We start from the raw sequence: 27,901 nt of genomic DNA on the forward strand, positions 1-27,901 counted from the left end.
AACCCAATCTTGACTTTACTTGCAAATGTTACATGGAATTCAAAGAATGAGGGAAGAAGGCAGGGGGAATTTGAGCTACCTTTACACTGTCACAATTCAGGGCTGCTCAGCAGGCTGGTGTGTCCCCAGCACAAGAGCTGTCTATGGGATGCTCTACACTCCAGAGCAGCCCACACTCCCCCTAGTATGATGAACAACAGGCCTGCTACATCCTGTTCTCAGCATACCCTGATGCTGGAGCTAGCAATGGTGACAGTATAGGCATTCGGGGTGACCCTGCATTGTGGGAATTCTTCCACAGTCTCTTGCAGCAGATTTAAGGAAAAATTTAGTTTCTTTTCTTAACGTCCTGACTTGTCTTGTATTCATTGCATTAAACTAATTTTTCCATTCATTTTCCTTGACTTTTTGGGGTTGTTTTTAAGAAAAGCAGTATTGCTAGTGTTTAAGAATGTTAGCATTAAATTTGAATTTCATATCTCATTTAGGTGAATGGGATGGCAGAGGGGTAAGTACCTGCTTTTGCTGCTCTTAATATTAAGCTGAAAATGGAAGGTAGCAGTCGATCTATTTACAGTAGAAATTCTCCTAGCTCTCTTATGTGCTTTTCACAAAAAGAATGTCCCCACTGAGCATGTTCAGAAGTGATTTTTCAATCACCTGTACATTTATTTTAAAACAGTTTGCCCAAAATTCACAAAAAGGTTGAATGTCACCCAGAGGAAAAGCCACATGCTAACGTCATATATTTTATGGTCAACAGTGATTGAATTATTAGTGAGCAAACAAACATTTATGTTCAAAAATGCATTTTTTCTACTCTTCCATATTTCAAAAATGGCTGAAGGTATTTTTCTCAAATTTAAAATTAATTAGTTCTGGACTGAGAACATAGAAAACAAAAACGTAGAAAGTTTCAGTCCAAACAGAAAGTTACGAGCAAGTGAAAATGGGGTGGAGAGTTTAATAACGGCACTCCATAGGTAACTATCTATAGTGCTTTCCACCACACACACTGAAAAAACAGTGTTCAACCTTACCTTTTCAATCAGAAGTTTCTTGCTCATTGAAATGCATTTGTTTAACCTTTCTTTATATTTTTCAAGTAGCTTTTGTTGTTCATCTATTTGTCTTCTAAGATCACAGTTAGCCTAAGAACAATATGAAAAAAAAGTTATATTTCAGATCAGTGTTATTTTATGGAAAATACTACAAATCAAAAACATATAACTATTATCAATACAAATGTATATCTTCAGTGACATGCACTAAAGCAGAATGCCTACATATATACAAATATATAAACAAAACAACCTTATTCTCAGTACATCAGCCTCATCAGGTCTGTATAGAGGTGGCTTTATTTTTCCCCCTCCCCCAAAGAAGGGGATCCATGATCATTGGAAGCTGAATACCAGAATGATACCTAACATTACACAGGTTTGAACTGTATCTTCATATTTAAGTGTCAGATGCATTTTATCAGATAAAATATGTAAATAAATACATCTTATCTAGTACATTAGCACTAGTACTTTTCCACCCTTCCAATATTAAATAGGAAGCTCAATTCTAGCTCCAGTTCCTCTTCAGATAAAGGATTTCATACAGGAATCAAATGGAAATACAATAATCTCTTTCATAACCCGCAGTAAAATAAAAATTCACACTGACAAATTAAAAAAATATCTGAGGAGTGGAAGGGAGTAAAAAGTTTAAAGCATGCTCTTTGTATTCACATTATGACCTCAGAAGACTGAAGTTATGTTGTTCTAGCTATAACATACTAGAATTTTTGCAATGTTATCTTTATTACTTCTACACTGCTTAGCAGGTAAAAACAGAAACATACAAGATTTCATGAACACAAATTAGATAAGACATATACAATTTGTGAAGTTATTACAATCCCTTTCACTCATCTCCTTTAAAGACTTCTATTTGTTGTATCTGCGCACTGTTGTCTGCTTTTTGTCACATCCTGTTTGTCTAGTTGTTGATATAGTTACCTCTGCAACCCAACTACTTTTGGAGTATAACCACCCCAACCCCCCTTACTCTAGTACAGGAACTTTCCAAAGTACTTCATTTTTTTCTCATTATAGGCAGTTATTTTGTGCCCACGGTACTTCTGTCATGGTAATCTTGAAAACGTAGGCAGTAATAAGTTGTCCTACTGAGGAATGCTTTACTTTACAATTAAAGCAAGAAATATGTCATGTGAAAATATATCAAGATTTGTAAAAAGCCAAAGAAATTAAATTAACAACTGCCTTATACAATATCACCCTTGTCTGGAGCCTCAAGAAGTCTATAACCATGTTTAATAGTTAGATGTGCCAAAGACATGTTTCTTTTAAATGCTGAAGCAGAAAAAAAAATGAGATTCATGCACTTAGTTATCACATAGTATATGCTAGGTTTCAGAGTAGCAGCTGTGTTAGTCTGTATCCATAAAAAGAAAAGGAGTACTTGTGGCACCTTAGAGACTAACAAATTTATTAGAGCATAAGCTTTCGTGAGCTACAGCTCACTTCATCGGATGAAGTGAGCTTATAGTATATGCTGCTTCTCAGAAAAAGCATTTATGCAGATTTTATAGAATATTTTAATCTTTACAGATCTGGTGTTTTCTGTCATATGTTTATATTAAAACTTTAATATATTTTCAGCTTTATATGGTAGTACAAATATTTTCTATATACCATCACTAACCGAAATTTTAAATAGACATCTTTTATTCAGTCTTTTACACTTACCCTGAGCAAATCATCTATACGACCTTCTTTCTTTTCCAAGTCTTGATTTTTATTACTTTCCAGTGCAGCTAATTTCAGCATCGTGAGATCAGTCTAAACAAAAACATTTTCAAATATTTAATTCCATTCTTTGGCAGCTGTAACACATGATTTTCCTCATTTTTGCATCAATGTTGTTAATTATTTTAAATTATTGTAATTGTCTTTGCCAATTAATAGGCTGGGTTGAGTTAAGAGTTTGGACAAACCACTTTAACTGATAAAGTTCTTCATTAATTGAAAGCCAATCTATTAAAGAGCAATTAATTTTCTTTTTCAGTAAGGGATAAACACGAAATGGCTTGAATGAAAAAGTCTACTAATAATACTATGTTAAATTGTATCTGTTTGGTCTGAAATGGTATCCCTCTAAGTAAGGAAGTTTTAAACTAACCAACTGTGAAAGAGAGAGGGTCAGAGGATTGGGCTGGACATGCCAGACGAAACAGCGGTTCAACAATAAGGGTGCTTCAGGGCATAAAAAGGATTGCCATTTTCATTGACAAAGAACTTTGACTTTTAGCTCTGAAAGGCCATGTTGTATCTGACCATATCTCATTGCCACAGTGGTTGCTATCTTAAATACTGATAGAGCTAGAAACCAACACTTAAGATCACATGACAACCTGAATCTTGAGCAAAAGGTACAAAGCATTCATCTAACTCTAATGGTTCATGAAGTGCTATATGAGCATAAAAAGCAAGATGGTAATCAGAATGACTAGCAGCTCAAAATTTATCAAGGACAGAAGTGTTTTTGCAGACCACTACAAATGCTTGCAGAACCTGTAAATTTTGTAATTACTGGTCTTGAACCAGTTATCAGGCACGGAAATAAATGGTCACTGATCAATGTTTTCATGTATTCTAAAAAGAACATGGGAAGTGTCTACACAAAAGTGTTTACCTGAGTGATTTTAAATGATAACTGTTTTGGCTGTGTAACAGGGTGGTCCACAAAAGCTAATGCCGTAGGAGAAGGACTATTCTGTTGAACCTAAAATACATAAACAAAAGATATCAGTTTCAAATTGAAATACTCAGATTGCAAAGTGAAAGAATTTTGAATGTGTATCTCAAAATCCTGTGAGAATAACTACTTGACCATTGGTTGTAATTAGCAAGCTAAAATACAAAACAAGGAAAGACCATACTTTTTAACTATATGACCGATCTATCTTTGGAGTATTGCATCTAGCTATTCACTATGCAATTAATGACATATGTATTTTGGAGAGGTGCAACATACTCTAAAAGAACTAAGATTAGATCCCATTCCTAGGGAAAAGGATGACAGATTTAGTCTTACTCTCTGTGGAATAGGAGCTATTAGAAAATTTCTAAAGACCGTTACTTACCTTAAGAGGAATAGAATAAAGTTTGCAGAAACAGTCACAATACATATCAATTCACACTAATGCTCAAAAAAAAAAAAATTGGCATCAACCACAGCAGTTAGATAGTATGAACAAAGCTGATCTAATAATGACTCTTGTATACCAAGTCTACCAACTTTTGTCTGGTAGCAACTAGTATCATAAGTTTGCATCCTTTTCCAGTGTCCCTCAGCTAGATTTTTGTGAGGCTTTGTCTACACTACGCACTTTTTAGTGACATGGCTGTGCTGCTACAGTTGTGCCACTAAAAGGCGCGCAGTGAAGCTACTGTTTGTTGGTGGGAGAGAGCTCTCCCACCGACAAAAAACTTACACCCTCAATGAGCAGCGGTAGCTTTGTCGGCAGGAGAGCGTTCCTGCCAACAAAGTGCTGTTCACACTAGTGCTTTTCGTCGGCCAAACTTTTGTCGTTCGGGGGTGTGTGTGTGTGTGTATTTTTTTCAGTTTCCAGTGTATATAAAGCCTTAGACTAAGTTTGACAACTCAAAAATAACTAAGCTGGGTTTCCTTTAGTTTTGGAGGGCTTCTCTGACATCAGAGGGCCCAGAACAGGGGAAACCTGTAGTATATTATGGAACCAGACATCACTGAGACAACAGTCTGAAACCTCTAAGAGAAATCACTTTTTGGGGAAGGAGAGAGAGAAGGGCTATACACACACACACACACACACACATTCAGAGAGAGAGAAGGGCTATCAAGCAATTAAAAAAATTAATCGCGATTAATCGCACTGTTAATAATAAAATACCATTTATTTAAATATTTTTGGATATTTTCTACATTTTCAAATATATTGATTTCAATTACAACACAGAATACAAAGTGTACAGTGCTCACTTTCTATTTATTTTTTAATACAAATATTTGCACTGTAAAAAAAGAAATAGCATATTTCAATTCTCCTAACACAAATACTGTATTGCAATCTCTTTATCATGAAAGTTGAACTTACAAACGTAGAATTATGTACAAAAAAACCTGCATTCAGAAACAACACAATGTAAAACTGTAGAGCCTACAAGTCCACTCAGTCCTACTTCAGCCAACCGCTCAGACAAACAAGTTTGGTTACATTTGCAGGAAATAATGGTGCCTGCTTCTTGTTTACAAATTGTGACGTTGCACTCCATATGCTATATGAAAATATGCTTGAAATGCGAATATAATGTAACTGGAATTTGCTTTATGCAAAAGGTCTCTTGTAAGGTATCATTACAAATCTTATAATCCACTGAGTGTGTTCATCCTATTTGTATGTATGTATCATTTGTGTATCTAAACTAGAAATATGAAGTTAACTCTGAGGTCCTAATATAATTATGCAAAGTGTGGGCCATTAATGGTGGCTTAGGATCTTGATGGTTCCCATTAGCTAGAACAACTGGTTGCGAATGGTTCTGTTTACTCACAAACCCTCCTGGGTACGTGCAGGCCAACCCTGAAAGAATGGATAATGAAGTCTTACAGTGACATGTGATCATGTCACCTGGTACTGGAATCCATCTTAAACCTGGTGCTTTTCCATTTAGAAGGAGGGTGGGAACCCAGAGAGAGACAAAGGATTCCCGCCTTGTGCCAAAGCTATAAAAGGGGGTGGAAAAGAACAAAAAGGGTTGCCAATCATGAGAAATCCCCTAGCTACCACCTGAGCTGGAACAAGGACTGTACCAGGGAAAGGATTGGGCCGAGACTAAGAGGAGTCTAGTCTGTGAAAGAAGCTTATTGGAACATCTCTGAGGGTGAAATTTACCTGTATTGAGTTTCCTAATGTATTGGGCTTAGACTTGCGTGCTTTGTTTTATTTTGCTTGGTAACTTACTTTGTTCTGTCTGTTATTACTTGAAACCACTTAAATCCTACTTTTTTTATTTAATAAAATCACTTTTGTTTATTATTAAACCCAGATTAAGTGATTAATACCTGGTGGAGCAAACAGCTGTGCATCTCTCTCTATCAGTGTTATAGAGGGCGGACAATTTATGAGTTTACCCTGTATAAGCTTTATACAGAGTGAAATGGATTTATTTGGGGTTTGGATCCCATTGGGAGCTGCGTTTCTGGGTGCTGGAGACAGGTAACCTGTTGAATGGTTTTCAATTAAAGCCTGCAGCTTTGGAGGCGCGGTTCAGGCATGGGTCTCTGTTGCAGCTGACTAAAGTGTCTGGCTCAACAAGGCACGGTTCTGGAGTCCCAAGCCATCAGGGAAAATGGGCTCAGAGGTCATTTCAGCACATCAGGTGACAGTCCCAAGGGGGTCTCTGTGACCAAACACATCACAACAATGACACCTGAAAGTGAGAACAGGCATTCACATGGCACTGTTGTAACCTGCATTGTAAGATATTTACGTGCCAGATACGTTAAAGATTCATATGTCCCTTCATGCTTCAACCACCATTCCAGAGGATATGCATCTATGCTGATGACGGGTTCTGCTCGATAACAATCCAAAGCAGAGTGAACATTCATCGGTCCGTTTTCAACATCATGAGTCAGATGCCACCAGCAGAAGGTTAATTTTGTGTGTGTGTGTGTTTCGGGTTAGGTACTTTCAGCATCGGAGTGTTGCTCTTTTAAGAGTCCTAAAAGCATGCTCCACACCTCATCCCTCTCAGATTTTGGACAGCCCTTCAGATTCTTAAACCCTGGGTCGAGTGCTGTAGCTATTTTTAGAAATCTCACATTGGTACCTTCCTTGCGTTTTGTCCTAACTGAAGTGACAGTGTTCATAAAACAAACAACATGTGCTGGGTCATCATCCGAGACTGCTATAACAGGAAATATATGGCAGAATGAGGGTAAAACAGAGATGGGGACATACAATTCTCCCCCAAGGAGTTCAGTCACAACGCACTGTTTTTTTTAAATGATCATCAGCAGCATGGAAGCAAGTCCTCTGGAATGGTGGCTGAAGCATGAAGGGACATACGAATGTTAGCATATATGGCACGTAAATACCTTGCAACACTGGCTACAAAAGTGCCATGCGAACGCCTGGCACTTCACTTTCAGGTGACTTTGTAAATAAGAAGCAGGCAGCAGTATCACCCGTAAATGTAAACAAATTTGTTTGTCTTAGCCATTGGCTGAACAAGTAGTAGGATTGCGTGGACTTGTAGGCTCTAAAGTTTTACATTGTTTTGTTTTTGAATGAAATTATGTAACAACAACAAAAATCTACATTTGTAAGTTACACTTTCACAATAAAGAGACTGCACTACAAGACTTGTATGAGGTGATTTGAAAAATACTATTTCTTTTGGGTTTATCATTTTTACAGTGCAAATATTTGTAATAAAAATATAAAGTGAGCACTGTACACTTTGTATTCTGTGCTGTAATGGAAATCAATATTTTTGAAAATGTTGAAAAACATCCATAAATATTTAATAAATTTTATTGGTATTCTATTAACAGTGAGATTAATCGCGGTTAATTTTTTTAATCACAGTTAATTTTTTTGAGTTAATTGCATAAGTTAACTGTGATTAATCGACAGCCCTAATACATAGCAAAACTCAAAAACATTTCCTGAGCAACAGAGCGTAAGGGAAATTTGGAGTTCAAATTCTGAAGCTGATAGCAAGTAGAATAAAGTGTAGTTGTCCAGAAATGGTCCTTCCACCCGGAGTTAAACAAAGGCAAGTCCAACATTAACACTGCAAGCCTGTATATGAGCGGAAACTATTTATTTTCAAATTAAATCCCACTTTCACATTTCAAAACATTACTAGTAAGGAGAATTATATGGGATACAGTAGTCATGTATTTAAATTTAACTAGAATCTGTTGGTTTATCAGCATCTTTGTTTATAACAAAACAACCTGGATTTTTCACTATTCCTTCCTAGCAAAAAGGAGTAAGAAATATTTTTTTTAATGTGTGTAGGGTATTTGTGAACAGATGCTATTATGTCCTGTTTTTGAAATTACTTAGTGAAAAAGTTATGAATTTATTTTAAATAAATGACTTGGAATTCAACAACCACCCATACCTGGTGACCAGTTACCTGAAGTTATACAGTGTAATAATTAACTTGGAGCTTCCCTTCCGATTTTACAACAATGTTTCAATCAGACAGTAATTCTAGTTTATACACCTAAAATTTACTGAAAGCATTTTTAAAAATTTGAACTTTATTTCTTGAACCAAACAAGTAGTATTATAGATTTCTTTCTGAAAGTAAGTTTAGAAAGTTTCACTATTTACAGTGATTATTTATAATCAGTGATTCCCAATTAAGGCTATTTTCACTGACTGAAAACTTTTGAACTGAATGCTGAAATTGAACAGATTAATAGTTCAAACTTACAGAAGAAGGGGCGGAATGTGAATGTGAATTTTGAGGAGAACGGATTGCAGGAGATATGCCTCTTACAGGACTGGAGCCGTTTCCACCTTGGTACTGAAGAGGAAACATGGCCAAAGAATTAGTTAACATTCTTATCGAAAATCGACTGTAAGGCAAAAAAAAAAAAAGTATCATTTACTGTATTACTGCACAACCTACACGTCTAAAGGGAAGAGAGTGCAAAAAAGACAAAAAAAAAAAAAAAAACCCAAAAACCACTATTTAAGATGTAGCTTTAATTTTTAAATATAAATTTTACAAACAGCTCCAAAGATGTTTTAAAAACTACTTATTTTAAACCATCCATTCCCCTCATCCTTTTTCAGCTCCAGCAAGACCAAGATAACATCCCACCATAACTGTTAGATCTAAAAATAAAAAGGTCTATTAAAGATCACTATTCTCTCAAAGACTGAGCTCCTGTCCACACTAGTAAAAATAATGTAACATTTAAAAGACATTGCTAGCTCACAGTGTAGACATGACTTGTATGTGTTACTTTTGTATAGAAAGCCATGCATTTTGTGTTTCTAAATCAAGGCAGGTGACAATCTAAACAAATCTGTTGCCTGAGTAGTGCAGTACTCTTTACATTTATGCTTGTGAATTTAACTAAATTTAGTATCTTAAACAGTTACTTCCAACCTTAAAGAAGTCAAAAAAATAATTTTCAAAATAAATAAAAAACTTACTTCAAAATAGTCACTAATTTTGTGACCACGTCCCCCAATACTTTTCCCTGAAGTTAAAGAAAAAATTAAAGACGTTAGAAGTGACAAAAATAGACCGCTATACTTACTATGGAGGTGAAAAGTATACAGTATGTCAAATAAAGTCTTAGAATCTGCTAAGCAGTTTTCTGCAGCTTGGTGAGCCAATGTGTGATCTTTCTATCTAGATATTCATATGGCATCCCATCAGCACAGCATCTGAGAACTCCATGCACTTTGACTAATTTATTTTCACATCATCCACATACGGCAATGAAGTATAATTATGCTTTTTTTAAAAAAAAAAAAAAAACACACAAATGGGAAACTGAGGCACAGAGAGAATGGCCTGTTCAACTCTCACAAGACGTCTGTAGCAGAGAAGCCAGGAATTAAATCATATCTCCTAATTCCTACTCCAGTGCCTTAGCCACAAGACTATCCCTAACTAACATGATGAGATGTTCATCATTAACGTCGGCAGGCAAGAGTTTTGGTGCCAAGCTCCTCCACCTTTTAGGCACTCTGTCTCCAGGCTCACCAGTTAATGATTTGCCAAAAATGTCAAATCTGGTTAGCCTACAACTCACTTTCTATACTAGTCCCTTTGCTCAGTTCTTGAACCTGAGTGGGCAAAAACAGTGAGGACAAAATCTAACTAGAAGTACAGTAACAATTTACGGAGGCAACAATAAATTACTGACCAGCTAACTCAGTAGGCTGTGATAGCTGGGGCAATATAAAGATGCAAAGGGGCTGAACAGAGAGTAGAAAGAATGAGTATCACCTTGTGGAGATGATAGCAGCTCTTTTCCCCTTGCAAGTCAGTCATAAATCTTCAGAGGAATGACTAGAATGCTCTGACCAAGAGGACAGATCCAGTCTCTAGTGCTTGGTGAAGGTGACTGCAGACAGAGCTGCGAGTCTTTGCCATGCATAGTCATCTATGGAGGTTTCTTTCTCAGCTATGGAAGTAGACACGGCTTTGACAGAACAGACGCAGGAGAGTCTCCAAATGCAACAACAGATTCCAGCAGGGGAAGTTAATCAGAGCCTTTAAACCATTGCAGGGACTCTCGGAGCACGAAGAGGGAATGAGACTTTCTGAACTCCTGTGTTTGAGACAGGGTACACCTTCACTGTCCCACATATATCCACACAGTGTCAGGGGATTTTCTCTGGGCTTTGGTGATCAGACAGAAGTTGGGGTTGGGGGGTGGGGGTGGGAAATCTCCTGGTTCAGGTGAAAAGAAGAAACTGCTTTGGTAAGGAAGCTGTAACAAGTGCAAAGCATTAATTTTTCCTTAAGAAAAACAAGACAGTGTTGATGGCAAACAAATGCCATAAGCCCTGTCAGGTGAAGGCGACCTCGACTAAGGAATTCCACTTTCAAGGAAAGCACAGTAAGAAGCACCAAAGCTAAGAATTCAACAAGGTTTGAGCAAAGCACTGAGCACCCTATTGAGGACTCAGAGACTTCACAGGAGGCCTAAGATAGGACATAAACCTAAGGAACCTGTCCCAGTGGGATGGGTCCTCATTATGCATCTCTAGTGGAGCCTAAAGAGAGAAGGTAGGTTACTGAGGAGGGAGTGGAAGAGAAAAGCTCCACAAAGGAGTGAGTGTAGTGAACTGCTTGGGGTAAATTAGGGTAGAGTCCTTCCATACAGAGAGCAGGAGGGCTTTGTATTCTTTTTGGTCCATGCAATGGTCTCAAGATTAAGCATCTCTGCCTCCCCCTCAGAACAAAGGAAGGAATAGGTAAGGGACCTGGATGAAGCACCATAGCTCTTTTTCCCCTGCTCTTCTAGGCATTTTCTCTAAAATGAATCTAGTGGGAGTGCTCTAAAAGCGAGGGAAAGCCACGCAATACAGGTTTGCTCCCACTGGCAAGACAGGGGACTGCTGAATTGCTGACTAGACAATTCAGACCCACCAGCCTTGCAGTGATGATCTGCAGGAAGCACCCACTCTCAGGCTACACTTTCCACTTCGAGGGAGTCTGTCTGTTTCCTCTGTGCTATTTTTCATAGTGCCTGTGCTTGAAGTCTAAAGACAATACATCAGTGTGAAGCGTTTTTTGTTTTCCTCACTGAGAGGAAGGAAGAGACTGGGAACAGTGCCTTAAAGGGGAGGGAGACTGCCTATCTTTTGCTATTCCACTTCCTGACACCAGAAGAGAAGAACTGCGGAACCACACTGGGGAACCAAGCCACAGAAAATTTACTTTAAAAAAGAAATACATATGCATTTGTTTTCCACAAAAAATGCATTTGATATTTCAGCCATTAAGCTTCTAGAGGTTTTTGTTCATTGGTTTCACGTAAGCACTATCATGAAGGTGCAGCTGTCTCTTACAACTACTGTAGACCCCATTAATTGTCACACCACGGTAGACATACAGCTGTTTCAAATTAAGCACTCAAACCTATTATCAGACACACCTAGAAATACATTATGCTAGGAGATATTCCTTTATTTCCATTAATTGCCTTTACAAAGCATTCAAATCATTATATATTTAGACATATTAGGGGCAAGATGGTTTATTGAGAAGCCATAAGAGACCAGGAAAACAGAAAGATGCGAACAAAGGAAAGAACCAGAAGGAAACTTATGCTAACAAATCTGTACACACCTGAACAGAACACAACAGCATTTGTAATTATGTATTGTAATTATCATGCTGAGGGACAACTCAGTGATAACTAGCTCGACAACACATGAAGTTATTACAGTGTACAATGCAACTTATATTGACTTATTCTGCCATTAACCAATTCTTACAGTTTTTGAAACATATTAAACAAACCTGTTCCCTTAGAATCACCCTAATTAAGCAAGATGGCATTTAATGACACAGTTTAGTGGATTCCAGCACATACTGCAAGTGTCTCTTTCATAAAAGCCATTTCCCTACACTTACCTACCCCCTACTCTTCATGGTTTCAGTAAAGAAGGAGATGGTTTATTACATTTTTAAACAAATGCACCATTTTATCACTTTCCCCATATCCATACCAGTCTTGCCAATTATCTAAAAGCTGACCTGGATGGGTAAGAAAGGAGTTTGTCAGCTGAGAAACATTAAAAGTGATCTGTAAGGAAAAAAACTGGGCTTTGTGCCTTTGCTTCTTTATAATGCATAAGGAAGGCCAGAAAGGTGATCCTATGCTACAAACAGATATTTTTCTGCTTGTTTTTCACATTTGAAATTCTGTCCTATCTAGCATGGAGGATGCTACTGCCTTGTCTACATTAGGATACATTGTAGTTATAAAGTTCTATGGGCAGTAACAAAATGGTAACCAGGGCATAAGAGCTTTTATTACCAGGTTGTCTGCTCTAAGAAATGGTTAAAATTTCCTGCTTTTACTACCACTTGTTCCACTCCATGAGGGGCAGCAATGATGGGAGCACTAGAAAAGCAGCTGTGGGAAATTTTCCAAAAAAGTTTATAATAGGCAAAGCCTCTGTGAGGTGACTGTACCACAACAGTTAAGAGACCAAAAGAGTCAAGTGAGAGGAGAGTGTCAGATTGTCTGAAACTTTTTTTTTTTTAAGAACAAAATAAATTATACATTTAAATAGCAGTAAACACTCAAATCAAAATGATCACCTAAACAGAAATATTTTAAAGCAACATATCTTACACTTTGCTTTTTTGGCTTAACATGGGAAGGGACAGCCTACACTTCCCTGAAAAATGTACAAAAAAAAATATTGCAAGACAAAGTTAGACTGCCTGCATTATACTTTACACCATGCATAAGTAGCTAGAGGAGAAACTAATCTTGAGGACAATACTAAAAAATTTCCTAGAATAATTTAAGTATTAAAAGAAATGGATAAAAATATTGTTTTATAATGCAAGCCAGTTATTTAATTTATTTATTCTAGTTTTCAGAGTATCTTCTGTAACAGTTAACAACATTAACATCTAAAGCATTATAAGGAATGCAGCTGCCTCCATTGTTTTATATGTCGGTGATGTCATCAGCTATTGCACCAAACATATAAAACCCAAAATTCAGGTCTTGGCAAGACATTACAAGAAAAACTCCCAACTTATTTATCTGTATGTGTGAAATATTGCCACTGTAGCTTCAAGCAGACCAGAGATATTTAATAGAAATCAGTCCCAGAGACATAAGTTTTCATACCCAAACAAGTGACTGTGATTTATCAAGTGACTTAAAACTATGTTAACATTAAACTATGCAGTCACAAATTAATAAATTTCTCCAATCGAAAAATACCAAACATCCATTTGAAGGAGTTCTTTATCTTTGCTCCCAAGAAGGCTCTGTATTTAAAGACCCCAAACCCCTTCTCCTTCCCAAGTAATTTCCTGGGCTGGTCATGCTTTATCAATCACTCTGGTAAAGGGAAGGGGAACATCCAACTACATTGTCTTTATGAACAAACCCCATAAGCCCTCACAGTTGGCTCTAATTTCCTTTTAATCAGTTGATATTCTATTCCCTCAGCTGCCAGAGTCCCAGTTTGCTGATTGCCCAGGTGTACATCACCAACGAGTCTAAAACCTACACCACTCAGCTCAGAATGGAATACATACCCTTGGCTGGAAAATCAGGCGCAAGTGGCAGCTAAGCCACAGTATTTTAAAATAGCAATCTTGATCATTAGAATTATTTCTACGTAGTTTGAACTGCCAGTTCAAAAGGCCTACCAGTGATTAGAACAGGTAAAGTATTCAAGTATCAACTCAGAGGCAGGACAAGAACCAACCACAAAGACAAAATAAAAAACACAGTAAATGACCAAGAGGCAAATGAACAATGCTCCTAGCTCCTGGCTTATATATTTGCATTTAAAGGGATATTTATTAGTTCAAATGGAACACCAAAACAATAAAATAAGCCCCATTCTCACAACTACTTTTTCTTTATATGCTAGATAGTACCCAGAGACTTATGAGTCTCCACCATTCCTGCCCTAAAGAAGTCACCTTAAAATGGGACAGGATATTTCAATGAACCACATACTTGTCTAAAACAGTACCAAATGGTAAGTATCATGACAGTGTTTTGAGGAACAAGTATATATATTGTCCACTAGGAAATGGACTGAGAGCACCACACATTTCACAAAGGCCAAACAGCCACTGGATAGTAACAGTTATGGCTTGATTCAAGTCAAAGTCAAGTCATATCAGATGTAAGTCATCTATTTCATTCTAGTGATCCCCCAACTATTTAATCCTCCCCTATGAACATTTGTTGGATGGAAAAAGGTCACTCAGGATAATGGAAATTTATCTGAAGAGCAAGCAAATGAAAACTTTAAAAGCATGAATTCCTGCTCATCAGCTGGAATAAGAAAAGGAACTGCAGAGGCATACTAGTGAGAAGAATTATGGCAAGAGCTAAGTGCAGCCATACAAAATTCTTTTACACAATTAACAGCTCAGATACAGAATGTACTTGCCTGTACCTACCCAAGACTGATAATGGGGAAAAAGATATATTTTATTCACCAGTTAAAATCACCACTTGTCTCAGGCAATGAGTGTAGAACTCTGTAAGGCTGTCTAAGGGCTTGTCTACACAGCCCCACAGTGCAGACTACCCGGCATGAACTGTAGTGAGTGCTAAAATGTTGCACTGTAACTGTCCTGTGTAGACTCTGCTAGTATGAACTAAAAGATACCTGGTTTACGTTGATGTAGTCCTGTTTGAAACATGAACTAGGAACCTTCTAGTTTGCGCTAGCAGGGTCTACACAGGACAGTTACAGTATAACACTTTACTGTGCACTGCAATTCATACCCCCATAGTTTGCACTGCAGGACTGTGCAGACAAACCCTAAATTTTATGTGTTCAAGCAAATATAATTTGACTAAATGCATGTAATACCTAACTGATTTGCTATAATTCAAAAAATGTTTGGTGTACCTTGGCTGCTTTCACTCTGATTCTCTGCTTTCCTCTTTCTTCCCCTGGAAGGTTCTGATTGTTTCTTCTCCGGAGTCTACAAAAAGAAAATTAATGTCTTTAAATGCAAAAGAATCTGATCCAGCAACAGCTCTACTTATTTCTATTATTGTTACATGCAATAAATAAAAAGTCTCATTCATAAAACATGGTCTCAGTTCAGCCGGAATACCATTTCAGATTTTAACTGAAGGAAAAAGATGACAATATGAGTACTTACTCTTGTACTCCTTCCCTTCATAAGGTTTATTACACCTGTTTGTTGTGTTTAGACTAGAACATCAGAGGTATGAACACCTTGAGCATGGAGGTTATTTGTAACTCTGAAATGTTTGTAACTATGAACAAAACGTTATGACTGTTCTTTCAAAAGTTCACAAATGAACCTTGACTTAACACAGCTTTGAAACTTTACTATGCAGAAGAAAAAATGTTTATTTTAACTACCTTAATTTAAATGAAACAAGCACAGAAACCGCTTCCTTACCATGTCAATCTTTTTTTTAAACGTTCCCTTTATATTTTTAGTAGCTTATGTTTAACACGATACTGTATTTTTTTTTGGTCTCTGCTGCTACCTGATTGCATGCTTCCAGTTTCTAATGAGGTGCGTGGTTAATCTATCAGTTCATAACTCTGATGTTCGTAACTGAGGTTCTACTATAGTTTTAAATGAGATAAGGTGTTATGGTCAAAATCTGCTTTTTTACTATATTTGTACACTGCCCAGCTGAAAGGGGCCCAAGTCCGGGCTGACAGCTCTGGACACTACTGACTTCCATATACTGCACAGTTTTGATATAAGAATAAAAGTTTGTCAAAGCTATTTTCAAAACATATCTTTCTGCAGAAACATGATGCTTACAAATGCTTCTCTATATTATGCTGTTGAGTGATGCACTGTTATCTAAAGTTATGTTCAGTCTAAACATTTAATGAACATTCTGCGAACAAAGCAAGTTAATGTTAAGTGATAAATTGACAAGATTTAACCAAGTATTGATGACATTAAAAAGTAATCTTTTCCTCTTTCCTTTTCTGCTTTCAGTTTTGTTGGAAAATAGTTAAGTGATTTTATTCTCAAATTTGTTATTCCATTATTAGCATTTTAATACAGCATCTTAAATAGCCAAAGTATATTTTTTTAAAACTGTATATTCTTTACAACTATTAAATATGTCTACATAATCATTTCAAATTTCCCAAAAAGTTAATTTTCCAATTGCAGAATAACTATCAGCTTTCTCATCTATAAACCTCTGTAGGAATTTAAATTTCATTTTGAAAAATCAAAACTCCAGTGATTTGTAGAAAAATATTTCAGTTTTCTTTTAATCCTTTTCATTCGTTTTGTTTAGTTTAACCGTAAACTGCAAACAGTATTAGCACTCTAATAAGATGTCTAAAATTATACTGGAGGTAATTTTCACTTTGGTAAATACAATATTCATATGATAATGCACAATGCGTACGCAAAACTTGGGCATATCAGCTCAAATCACCACAAAATGTTTTCCAGAAAACAAGCAGCACCTTTCATCTTCTAATGGAACCATACGAACTACAACAAATTCAAGAGCTATGGAGCTGGGGAAATATCTTCTTGGTGAACACTTCCCAAATAATAAAGCTGCCTTCACATATAAAACTTCAGCAAAACTTACAAACAAGAAAAAACATTTTTAGAAAGCCACCAATATCAGATTCCAGAACTATGAAGAAAAACACAAACCTGGCATATTGCAAGACCCCTATACTTCATGTGGTTCAGGCCCTAGTTTACCTGTGTATTTTGTGGTTTACCACTTGTTTCTGTCTTGGCTTGATAGTTTTTAATTTTGGCCTTAATATTTCCTTTTATAAAACGTATTCATTTGTAATAGTCTGTCTCTAAAATAATTATTCTCTCTTTCCAAAATTGTGGGTTAAGATAGAAATACAGATCTATATAAATATTTTATATTTACTTGCAGAACAATTCATAGTAGCATATAGAATTTTTTCAAAGAAAAAATGTGGAAAACCACCAATTTGTACTATTTGTGTCTTAAATATGTAATGTCTTTCCCTCTCTACAGCACTTAATGGTGCTGAGATTTTCAGTTTTTAATAATCATTAAATTTTTCCTATGTATAATTAATGTGTTTATATTTTTTTAAATTTACTTTCCCCCCTAAATCTTACCCCCTTCACCACTCAGATTTACAGCCAAAGACTATAAAAAGAGTTTTAAAGAATTCTTTATCTGCAGAGAATAGAAAATACAAACTTATAATGGTGGGAAAGACCAAGGTATTCATACACTATCAGAAGCACTCAAAATCCACAGAACTCGGTTTAAGATTAACCATAAATTGCACATAGCCAATCTGTACTCCAATCAAAATCTACATACCTTAAATGTGAACAGAATCTAGTAAACTTATGTCATTCACATGTAAAAGGACACTGAAATACAGGTATAGTTTTCAGGAACAAACATTCAGTAAAATTATATGTGACTATTTTCTATCAAAGTAGTACAAGAAATACAGCATTTACTAAATTGTCTTTTCATTGTCACACCAAATCTGCAATCTGATCCGCATGGGTGGAATCCAACCAAATTAACTGAGGTCCACCCATGCAGATCAGAACCTATATTTGCAAGGCATCTCTATTAAAATTCTGCTATTCAAAAATCCTAGATTTTAATACTCGTATTAGTGACATAGAAAAATGATTAATTTCTAAATTCTACTATATTTTCTGCATCCTTGCCTGGCATACAAAACAGGAGATAAATATACACTGGAAAAAAGAAAGGAAAAGTATGTCATGCATTGAGAAATTTAAAGATGTCAAATACAGATATATTTTTATATACCACGTTATCACTAACAAAGCATAGCGTGATTGCATCAGTACTGCATCAGAGTTTGATAATAAACTAACATTCTCACTACATAAACTGATATTAGTATTGCATTTCTAATCAAGATCTAAATTTCTACATTATTTTTCACAATCTGTTGCAATACAGTTAAGGTCTCAGCATCACAAAGGGAAGCACCGCTCACCTTATGAATATATCTTCAAGCTCCTACTTTACCTTTCATATGACAAATTGTCTACCATAACCAACTCTTATGACACCATTTCAAAAACCCTTTTATGTAACATTAAAAGTTTAAATTTATTCTTTTAAAATATTACATTTAGTGTGAAAACAAACCAGATGTTACTTAAAGGAGTAAAATGTTACAATCTCTCATCATAATATCTGGCATAACTACAAACTCTTTGAAGAGAATGTAACACCTTTTGAAAAATGGGTCAAGAAAGCACATTCCTTTATTTAGTGCCACCATTTTTCTGATTGCTCATTCAAAATGTAAAGACATCCTCCACTTAATTTTTTTATGAATCATCACAGCTGCAAAAAATAAAGACTTGGCATGGCAGAAATCCAGAAATCATCTTTCAGAGAACATGGAAGGAACCTCCAGCAGGAGACATAACGCAGTGAATAGCTCTGCTTAGGGCCCTTTAAATTTTTTTTTTTTTAAATATGTGGTTGCTGAATTTTGGGGGCTTTTTTGTTACTTTTTTTTAAGAATCCAATACACAAAGGTACTTTACAATTTAGAAATAATCACCACAGCCTTGGAAATACGGCCTTGTGATTAAGGCACTGTACTTTGTGTCAGAAGATCTGGGTTGAATTCCCAGTTCTGCCACAGACTTCTTGTGTGACCTTGGATCAATCACTTATTCTGTGTGTCTCAGTTCCCTATATGTAAATTGAGGATAATTGACCTTCCTACTTCACAAGAATGTTCTGAGGATAAATTCATCAGTGTTTCTGAGGCATACAAATAATCTATGGCAGCGGTTCTCAAACTTCATTGCACCGTGACCCCCTTCTGACAACAAAAATTACTACACGATCCCAGGAGGATCGTGGGGGCCAAAGCCCGAGCCCCACCGCCCAGGGCAGTGGGGGGACCAAAGCCCCAGGGTAGGGTTACCAGATAGCAACTGTGAAAAAACGGGACAAAGGGTGGGGGGGTAAAAGGCGCCTATATAAGAAAAAGTCCCAAAAAACGGGATGGATGGTCACCCTACCCCAGGGCTTCAGCCCTGTGGGGGAGGGGTGTGTGTAACCTGAGCCCCGCTTCTCATGACTGAAGCCCTTACTTATTGCATTTTCATAATAGGCTACTGAGACAAAGCTTTAAAACTCAGTGGGAATTTGTTGTATATAAATATGGTAGTTAATTTACTTCAAAATGTAACAATGAGAACACAGATGTACAGAGCCCCCACCTCCAATCACCATACAGCGCAGGTTTAGTTACCCAGCAATTGTCCAGCCTAGCAGAGCTCAGAACTTAGTCCGGGGGTTTTTTTTTTTGGTTGTATGTCACACTATAACAGGGGTCAGCAACCTTTCAGAAGTGATGTGCCGAGTCTTCATTTGTTCACTCTAATGTAAGATTTCGCGTTTCAGTAATACATTTAAACATTTTTAGAAGGTCTCTTTCTATAAGTCTATAATATAGAACTAAACTATTGTTGTATGTAAAGTAAATAAGGTTTTTAAAATGTTTAAGAAGCTTCATTTAAAATTAAATTAAAATGCAGAACCTCCCGGACCAATGGCCAGGACCCAGACAGTGCGAGTGCCACTGAAAATCAGCTTGCGTGCCACCTTCGGCAGGCGTCCCATAGGTTGCCTACCCCTGCACTATAACTATATCTTTATGTAACAGTGAAATATGGACAGATGGTTAAAGACAGGTAGTGTTAAGAAAAAAACACAAAGTACCAGTGATGAGAAGGGTAGAGGTTTGTGGGCAGCTGGTACTACTGGAAGGGGACACGCAACAAGAAAAGTTTGGGAAGCTCTGTCCTAGATAATAGGCACCACCCTGATATAGGATTATGTTTTTCTTTCACAGAATTGCAACAACGTAGCATAATTTCCAGCGTGCAATGGAACACTTCCACTGTCATCTCCCTTAACTTCCAACCTATACCACTGCAATATTGTTCAAAGAGAGTTACCAGGCAGCACCATTAATTTCTTTGTATAGCTGTTAATAGTTCTCCAAGTAGTGCCATTAAAAAGTTAATTAGGCATTTCTACAACTAGCAGTTGCTTTCTAGAATTGTTTACAAATTTCCTTCAAGATTAACTAGAAAGAGGTAAATAGATTATAAAAATTTAATGAAATTTTCTATTTGAAAAACTGAGATACTACCCAAGTAGATCATGCTCCATGTCTCAGACAATGCAAGATCTTCAACATGCAATTATAGTGAGAAAAGAAATTTTAAAATAGAAACTTCTTACCTGTCAGATTTGCTCCTGGCATACATTCAAAAGTTTTTCTGCTGTCTGTCTGTCTCTCTCTCTTTTTTTTTTTTTTACTTACATTGTTAGTAGTTTTTACTCTTTTTAGCACTTAAGAACCAGTACTGCTTTGGGAGGATGAACACTAGTCTAACCCGTGTGTCACCAACAGAACTGTTTAAATATCAACTAGAGGTCAAACTGGGCCTTAAATTAACCTGTTTAGCCCAAGTATAGACAGTGTCCCAAAGATTCTCTAACTAGTTATGATGCACAAGCCAGAATGAACATAGCAGAACTTTTAGACACAACATTGAGTTTGCACGGCTGTCAGTTAGCCAAAAGGCTCTATAACTGAAAGTTGGGCAATTTTTGCTTACCAGTACTCTGGAAGTTACACAATCGCTCTCAGGGGATTCAAACAAAATAAACAAAGATCAGAGCTAGATCTATGCCACCCTCTAATTCTATCTAACCAGATAAAATGTGAAAGCAATATTGTAATGCTATATCTTTCTCCTTTGCCAGAAAGATGGACAAAAAAAGCCAGAGAATTAAGACTTTTTTCTTAAGTAGACTGCCACAGCAGAAAATTGAGTGTTTTGTTCTTGTGAAAAACCATAAATAAAAAGTATAGGCAGTCACACCCCTCTGGCCAAGAAAATCGTCTATTTATTAATGCCAAGAAAATGCATCCTGGAAGGACAAGATACAAAATTTATCTGGCTAGCAAAATTATTAAAAGGGGTGAACAAACAAACAATGTCAGACTTAGGATCTACATCCTCTTTGTGACTGGTAAACTTGGTATACTACAGCCATCTTGGGGAACCTGTTTTGGAAGGGACACACACTTACTAGACAACTGAAATAAGCTTCAGCAGCTTAGGCAGAATCTGAGCTCTCTACCTTGTTAATTATGAAAACACAGTTCCTTAAGGTTTAAGTTACCTGGACATGATGAAACTTCTCCTAAAATGAAAGCACTCCTAGCTAACCAGCAATGCTTCTAATTAGCAATACAACATGTGACAACAATTCAGATTAAGCAACCTATCATTCCAGCCAAAGAGTTCAAGATACCCATACTTAGGTTTGGTGCATACTAGATAAAGGACTTGTCTAGACTGGAGATTTGCCCGGATTATAGCCATCGGTATTGCTACCCATTGCAATATCTGGTGTAGATGGTCAAAGCTAGCTATTTACAGCAGGCAAGCCTACCCATATTAAAAATGGGGTGAGCTCCAGTGATGCAAGTAGTGGCTTTGCTTGTCCATTTTAAGGGTTATACCAGTGCAGTTAAACTAATGGCAGACCGATTATGGCTGTAAGCAGGACAAATTTCCAGTCTAGACAAGGTGGAACTTATTCAGCATCCTGCAACCTAATACATGTCTGAACCTTTGTGTACTGTGAAAAAGAAGATTATATCTATAACTGGAGGTTCTTCTAGATGTGTGGTGCCTACCTGTATTCCACTGTGGGTTAGACATGCGCATCATGCACCCAGAATCAGAGAACTTTGAAAATAGTATCTGTTGGTCTGTGCATGCACCCAGGCTCATCTCATGCTTCTGATCAAGGCAATAAAGGACAGGGCAGATCAACCACCTCTTCAGTTCCTTCTCCACCATGAATCAGAAAGATCCAAAGCAGAAGGGAAGGAGGGCAGGTAGTGGAATACACACAGGGACCACACATTTCAACGAACCTCCAGTTATAGGTAAGTAACCACTTCTTCAAGTGATGGTCCCTATTGTACTCCACTGTGGGTGACTGACAAGCAATACCTAAGTAGGAGGAGGGTGCAAGGATCAGGACAGTAGGTTTGAGCAGAGGACCACCGTTCCAAAGGAGGCATCAGCAGCCAAGTCCTGCACCAGGGCGTAATGCTTTTAAAATGTGTGGATGGAACTCCACATAGCAGCTTTACAGAGGTCTAGGAGGGTATATCCTGAAGAGATGCCATGATTGCTGTGCTCTGTGGAGTGAGCTCATACCCCTGTAGGGGGAGGAAGATTCAAGAGTTGACAGAAGAATGCACCTGGATACCAATGTAGAATGCACCCGGATACCAATTTAGAAATTCTCTGGGTGGAGATGACATGCCCCCAGCTCTCTCTGTTATCGCAATAAACAGTCTCAGGGACGTCCTGATTGGTCTTGTTCTCTTCAGGTAAAAGGCCAAAGCTCATCACACATCGAGGGAATGTGCAGTTTCAGAAAGAATGAAAGTTAAATGAATGGATTAATTAAGGTGAAACTAACTACTACAGGGATAAATTTGGGGTGTACGTGTAAGGAAACTTTGTCTTTGCAGGTGACGGGGGTCCTGGGTCTTGTGAGGAGCTGGAAATGGTGGTACCGATGGAACACGGCCTGGAGCCAGTGGAGCCCAAAGTTTCTGGGACTTAAGACAGTACGTACTGAGTCCTCAGAGGCAATGCTGGTGGATGGGATGTCTGATTTTTCTGAAGTGGACTTAGAGGAAGACTTAGTCCCATGTTTATGACAGTGCTTCCTAACTAGGCACTGTCACAGAATCTGTGGGAGAGGATTCTCCAGCACCAGAGGCGGACTTTTCAGCAGGAGGCGCTCTCCTTGCTGATTCAGGATGTTGTATGGGGGAGTTCCCTGGCCTGGGTCTGATTGTGGTCTAATGGCCATGTCCAGGAGATACTTGCGGAGGCGAAGTGCCCACTTTCTCAGGTACAACTGGGGAAAGACTGGCAAACACTGTACTGAGCCACAATGTGAGCTTCCTCCAGGCAGTAGACAGAGCACTGATAGTCATCACTGACCAAGAAGGATTGCAGGCAGGAGATGCATAGTTTGAAGCATGGAATTCTGAGCATAGTCCGGTACCTGAACATTGGACCATGGGGGAGGGGAAGGGGCTGTAATCTGATTCTGTTCTAAAACTATCAATCAATAGGTTATTTAAGAACTAAAAACTATTTATAACTGTTATGTGGTTAAGTCCAGTAGGGAGCCTTGAAGGGCCTAGTACATCCCCATCACAAGGTCCAATTAAAAAAGTACAGATTAACTGTACTGGAGCACGTGGTGCACAAGAGACCCACTAATATTTATCAAATGCGAATTTACTATAAGAGAAGATTCCATCACTTGCACTGTCCTTCATGCTGACTGCAGATTTTCTCTGGAAAAGGGAATCCCCAATGAGTCAGAGCCCTCTGCCACACTATTCTGGAGTGTGAGGGTCCATACAACTATACTAATATAAGATGGGCAACAGAGAGTTAGATATCCAAAAACCACTTGGCGCAACAATGTCCTTTCCAGTGCTCTGTCTCTCTCTCCATTAATGGCAACTGACTGACCCCACATTTGGTCAGAATGTCAGAAGTGCACTAACCTTTAGTGATACGCAATATATTTTCACAGTGATTCAAGGCAAAGACTGGAGAGATGAGGGAGACAACTGAACTAGCAGTGTTGGAATAATTCTGAAAATTGATTTGTCATTTTTATAGGGCTAATGAGCCAGCAGCAGAAAGAGTTTATGTTTGAAATTACAGACTAAAAGTTCAGTACCTCACTTCATATGTGGAAAAAGTCAAAGCTGTTTCTAATTTGAACGATATTAAAAAACATTCAAAGCATGACAGGTGCAAATTTACTCCTGCTCTTCTCCACTCTTTTATATCTCATTTACAAAGTCCATGTAATTTTTATATAGGTATTCCTCCCAACATGAAAAAACCTACAATTTTTCCTATAAAACACTTTTTGGGGAAAAAATGCTGCCAAAACTCCAGAAACTCATCCTTACAATAAGAAAACTAGTTTACACACCACACAAAAAGAAAAAAAATAAAGGTGGTAAAAATTTTGGTTTCAGATGCTATAGATATTGTAAACTATGAAGAAAAAGGGTTTTAGAAGTGGAAAGTGATCTAATGTCTGATCTTTGAACACATTTCTGTATTTCTCAGAATAATAAATACTGGCAAACTAATTAAGTTTTAAGAGTATTTACACAGCTACAACTAAACAGTGGCTAAGGAGGTTTCCCTGTGCTGGTGAAAGTTTTACTGCCTTAAGGTAAAAATTTAGCAAGCTATACACACCATTCTTAATTCCAAAATATGAATTTATCTTCATGAAGGATATGACAGTCACGTGGGTCATGGATTCCATAACTTTCCAGAGCGTCCAGGACTTCTGGAGCAGGGCCACCGGAACAGCTGACCGGCTCCCCCCCCACTGGAGCAGTAGCTGGGATTGGGTCAACCCCTCTGGGGCTGGAGCAGCAGCGGTCAGCGCTCTGTTTGTCCCTGTCCCCCACAAGGTATTTTTATTAAAAGTCCGGGACAGGCTGCAGGCTTCTGTGAATATTTGTTTATTGCCTGCGACCTTTCCCTGACTCTTATTAAAAATACCTGCGACAGAATCTTAATCTTAATCATTATGTAGCATCGCTATATATCAAGTCTTGGGGCGAGAGTCTAACCCTCATGCTGTCCCCCCCAGTGGTAAAAGGGCTGAAGTGGTATGCAAGTGCTCTAAAGGGGGGATTTCCCGAGTGCATGCATTGTGAAGACCACCACTTTGAGGCCCCCGCTCTCACCTGCGAGTCCTAACATAAGGGCATTTCAATGACAGGGCCACAGCACTCAGAGTTATGCAGTTTCTGGACAGCACTCCAACACACAGGGAAACCCAAGGACGTTGTAACTCAGACAGATCCTCCAGAGCTGTTTGAGTTATGCTAGGGGCCTCACCTCCGCAAAGCCTCCCAGGATCAGGAAGGCACATAGGTGGTCTTAATCTTTCCCCCAGCTGCTCTTAGAGGCATAGCACAGAATCTCTCCCTTTTTTTTAATAACAGGCCTGAGATAAAATACAGTTATTATTTATATATAAAATGTAGTTAACCTTTCATGATACAATGCAGAACCAACATAAGCTAAAAAGTGAAAATTCTCTGAACACAGGTCCAAAGGAGGTTTTTACAGGATGGCTGGCCCCACTAAATTAAGCAGGGTCCAGCTTTCCAGTGCCTGAACAGGTGCCCACAGTTTGGCCAGTTAAGAGAGCCAGGCAGCACATGGTACTATAAAGAAACTGGGAGAATCTGAGGGAGGAAGAGCCCCAACAAGAGGGAGACCTAGTGAGTTAAGGATGCCAGTCAGGAGACTCCCTGGAAAGAGGGAGGAATTATCAAGGAAGCCAACAAAGGGATTAGCCTGCTATCAGAAGTCAAAGCCAGTGCTGGGAAGCTGAAAAGGGCTGAGGGCTTGGAAGCCCATGGAAGCCCAGCTATCCTTCCTGGGTGAGAAAGCCACCGTCAGAAAAGGCTGGAGAGGGCTGAAGGCTGAATGCAGCAGAGAAAGGTTCCTGCTGGCTCTCAAAACCAGAGAAGGCTGACACCCCAGGCCTGATTAAGAACACTGGGACTGTGCTGGAGACCCAGGACACGGTGAGGGACACTGGGGTTGCACTGGATAGCCAGGGCACTGATGAGGGACGCTGGGGCTCTACTTGATGTACTGTGTGGAGACAGGACTGTAACTGTAGAACTTGGCATTGGGACTTGTTTTCTTATGGTTTATGTGCATGGAACTTTTATAATAAAATGAACCCCAAAGGCTATAGTTATACTTTGGAAGACTATTTGGACTATTTCTGGGACTATGAAAGGGGAAACTGAGGCAGGCATGTCTGTCATGCTGCAGCCAGCTGTAGGAGGGCACTCCAAGTAGGACACTCCATGACAGCACTTTTATGAAGTCTTACCATACACATCTCCATCTCAAAAAAATTAGTTTGGTCCAAAGGTGTAACAAATTTCAGCTTTTACCACTACATGCACTTTTTAATCTTCTTGTATATATAGAAATATTATATTTTCTTTAAGAAGCTTACATATAAAAGTGTCAACTACAATAGAACATATAAGTATTTTGTTTGCATTAAAATATTGTACTTGTAATTAATTTTGTAAACATACATACCTCCGATTCTTTATCGCTTAGAGATCCCAAGCTTCCAAAACTGTGATTAGAACTTTCATTATTTGTTGAGGCCTATTGAGAAAAATAATATATCATATACTATGTTCAGATTTTTAAAACAGCTAATAAATTACAGTATTTGCAGTTATGCAAAGTAAGGGTAAACAAATTTCATGCTTCAAGACACAGTGATCACCTGCAGAGACAATATGACCTGCAAGCAGAATACCAGATTTGATGGACAAATGGTGTGCTCCAGCACAGTAAATTCTGTTTCTTAATTGCTTCTAAAGCTTTTCTGAACAATGTAGTTTGGTAACAAAATTGGAAAGTAAACAACTGTATGTACACATCCTCTCTGAAAAGAATGCACGAACATAATTTATAGGACAGATCACTAACTCATGAAACAGTCACGCCAATATAACACCTGTAAGGAAACCACTTAAATGATTAAGAGGTTAAGAATGAGGATGTGTTAATACCAGAGAGCTTACAGCAGCACAGCTGTACCAATGAAGCTGCACTGCTATTAAGATCTCTCATGTAGCAGCTCTACGCCAACGGGAGAGAACTCTCATCCACATAATTATACCACTCCCAACAAGCGGTGGAAGCTATGTCCATGGGAGAAGCAAGCCCACCGACATAGCTCTATGCACACTATCCCTTATGCTGGCGAAACTTATGTCACTCGAGATGTGTTTTCATACCCCTGGGTGACGTAAGTTTTGCCAACGTAAGTGGTAGTGTAGACATGGCCCAAGAAGTATGTCAGATACAGAATCAAGTTATCATTTTGAAAGGCTTTCCTAAAAAAAAAAAAAAAAGTTAAACCTCTAGAATGATCCACATTCCTCCAGCCTTATTTTGGACCAGCAAAGTATCTGATAGACACTTTTTGAAAGCTCTGACTCCAGAGTATGCATTTATATACCAACTAAGGCTAGTAGATGTGAAGAGAGAGTTAACAATTCTTTCTTTTTGTAAGGACTGTAGTCTTCTTGTCTTGAGATTAGGATTCTGAGAGAATAAAAAAAAACCACCAAAAGCTATCTAATAGCCACATAACACCAGGAACCTTATCTTACCTTAGACCTTAGTTCCTCCAGTGCCACTGACATCAGGCAGCCCAGTTCCTCTACTGATTATGATCTCTTACTAGGTCTGGTACTTCTTCCTAGGTAATTGTCAGTGCATTCAATATCCTCTGTCACTGTCTTCTACTAGTTCTTCCCTGACTTTCTTCATTTTCTTTTTTCTCCCTTCTTTAATCAATTCAACACTTGCTCAATTCAACACTTCCCATCTTAAATACAATGCACATCACAACCACCTGAGGCTTCTTTCTTTGGTATTTT

At 38.0% G+C, this 27,901-nt stretch overlaps 1 protein-coding gene across 4 annotated transcripts in view; it reads right to left on the reverse strand.

The window, feature by feature from the left end:
• Positions 1-27,901, reverse strand: part of TLK1 (tousled like kinase 1) — a 136,169-nt gene that overhangs the window by 55,353 nt on the left and 52,915 nt on the right. For 3 of the 4 annotated variants that reach the window (XM_073305808.1, XM_073305811.1, XM_073305810.1), the window contains 7 exons: positions 26,541-26,612; positions 15,179-15,254; positions 9,242-9,288; positions 8,511-8,603; positions 3,706-3,795; positions 2,760-2,852; positions 1,041-1,151 (listed from right to left, as the gene is read on the reverse strand). In XM_073305808.1, coding sequence (XP_073161909.1) covers positions 1,041-1,151; positions 2,760-2,852; positions 3,706-3,795; positions 8,511-8,603; positions 9,242-9,288; positions 15,179-15,254; positions 26,541-26,612 — 582 coding nt within the window. The remainder of the gene's footprint in view (positions 1-1,040; positions 1,152-2,759; positions 2,853-3,705; positions 3,796-8,510; positions 8,604-9,241; positions 9,289-15,178; positions 15,255-26,540; positions 26,613-27,901) is intronic. The other variant, XM_073305809.1, reaches the window with a different exon arrangement.

Source organism: Lepidochelys kempii, chromosome 11 (assembly GCF_965140265.1).
Source record: "Lepidochelys kempii isolate rLepKem1 chromosome 11, rLepKem1.hap2, whole genome shotgun sequence".
Classification (NCBI taxonomy): Eukaryota; Metazoa; Chordata; order Testudines; family Cheloniidae; genus Lepidochelys; species Lepidochelys kempii.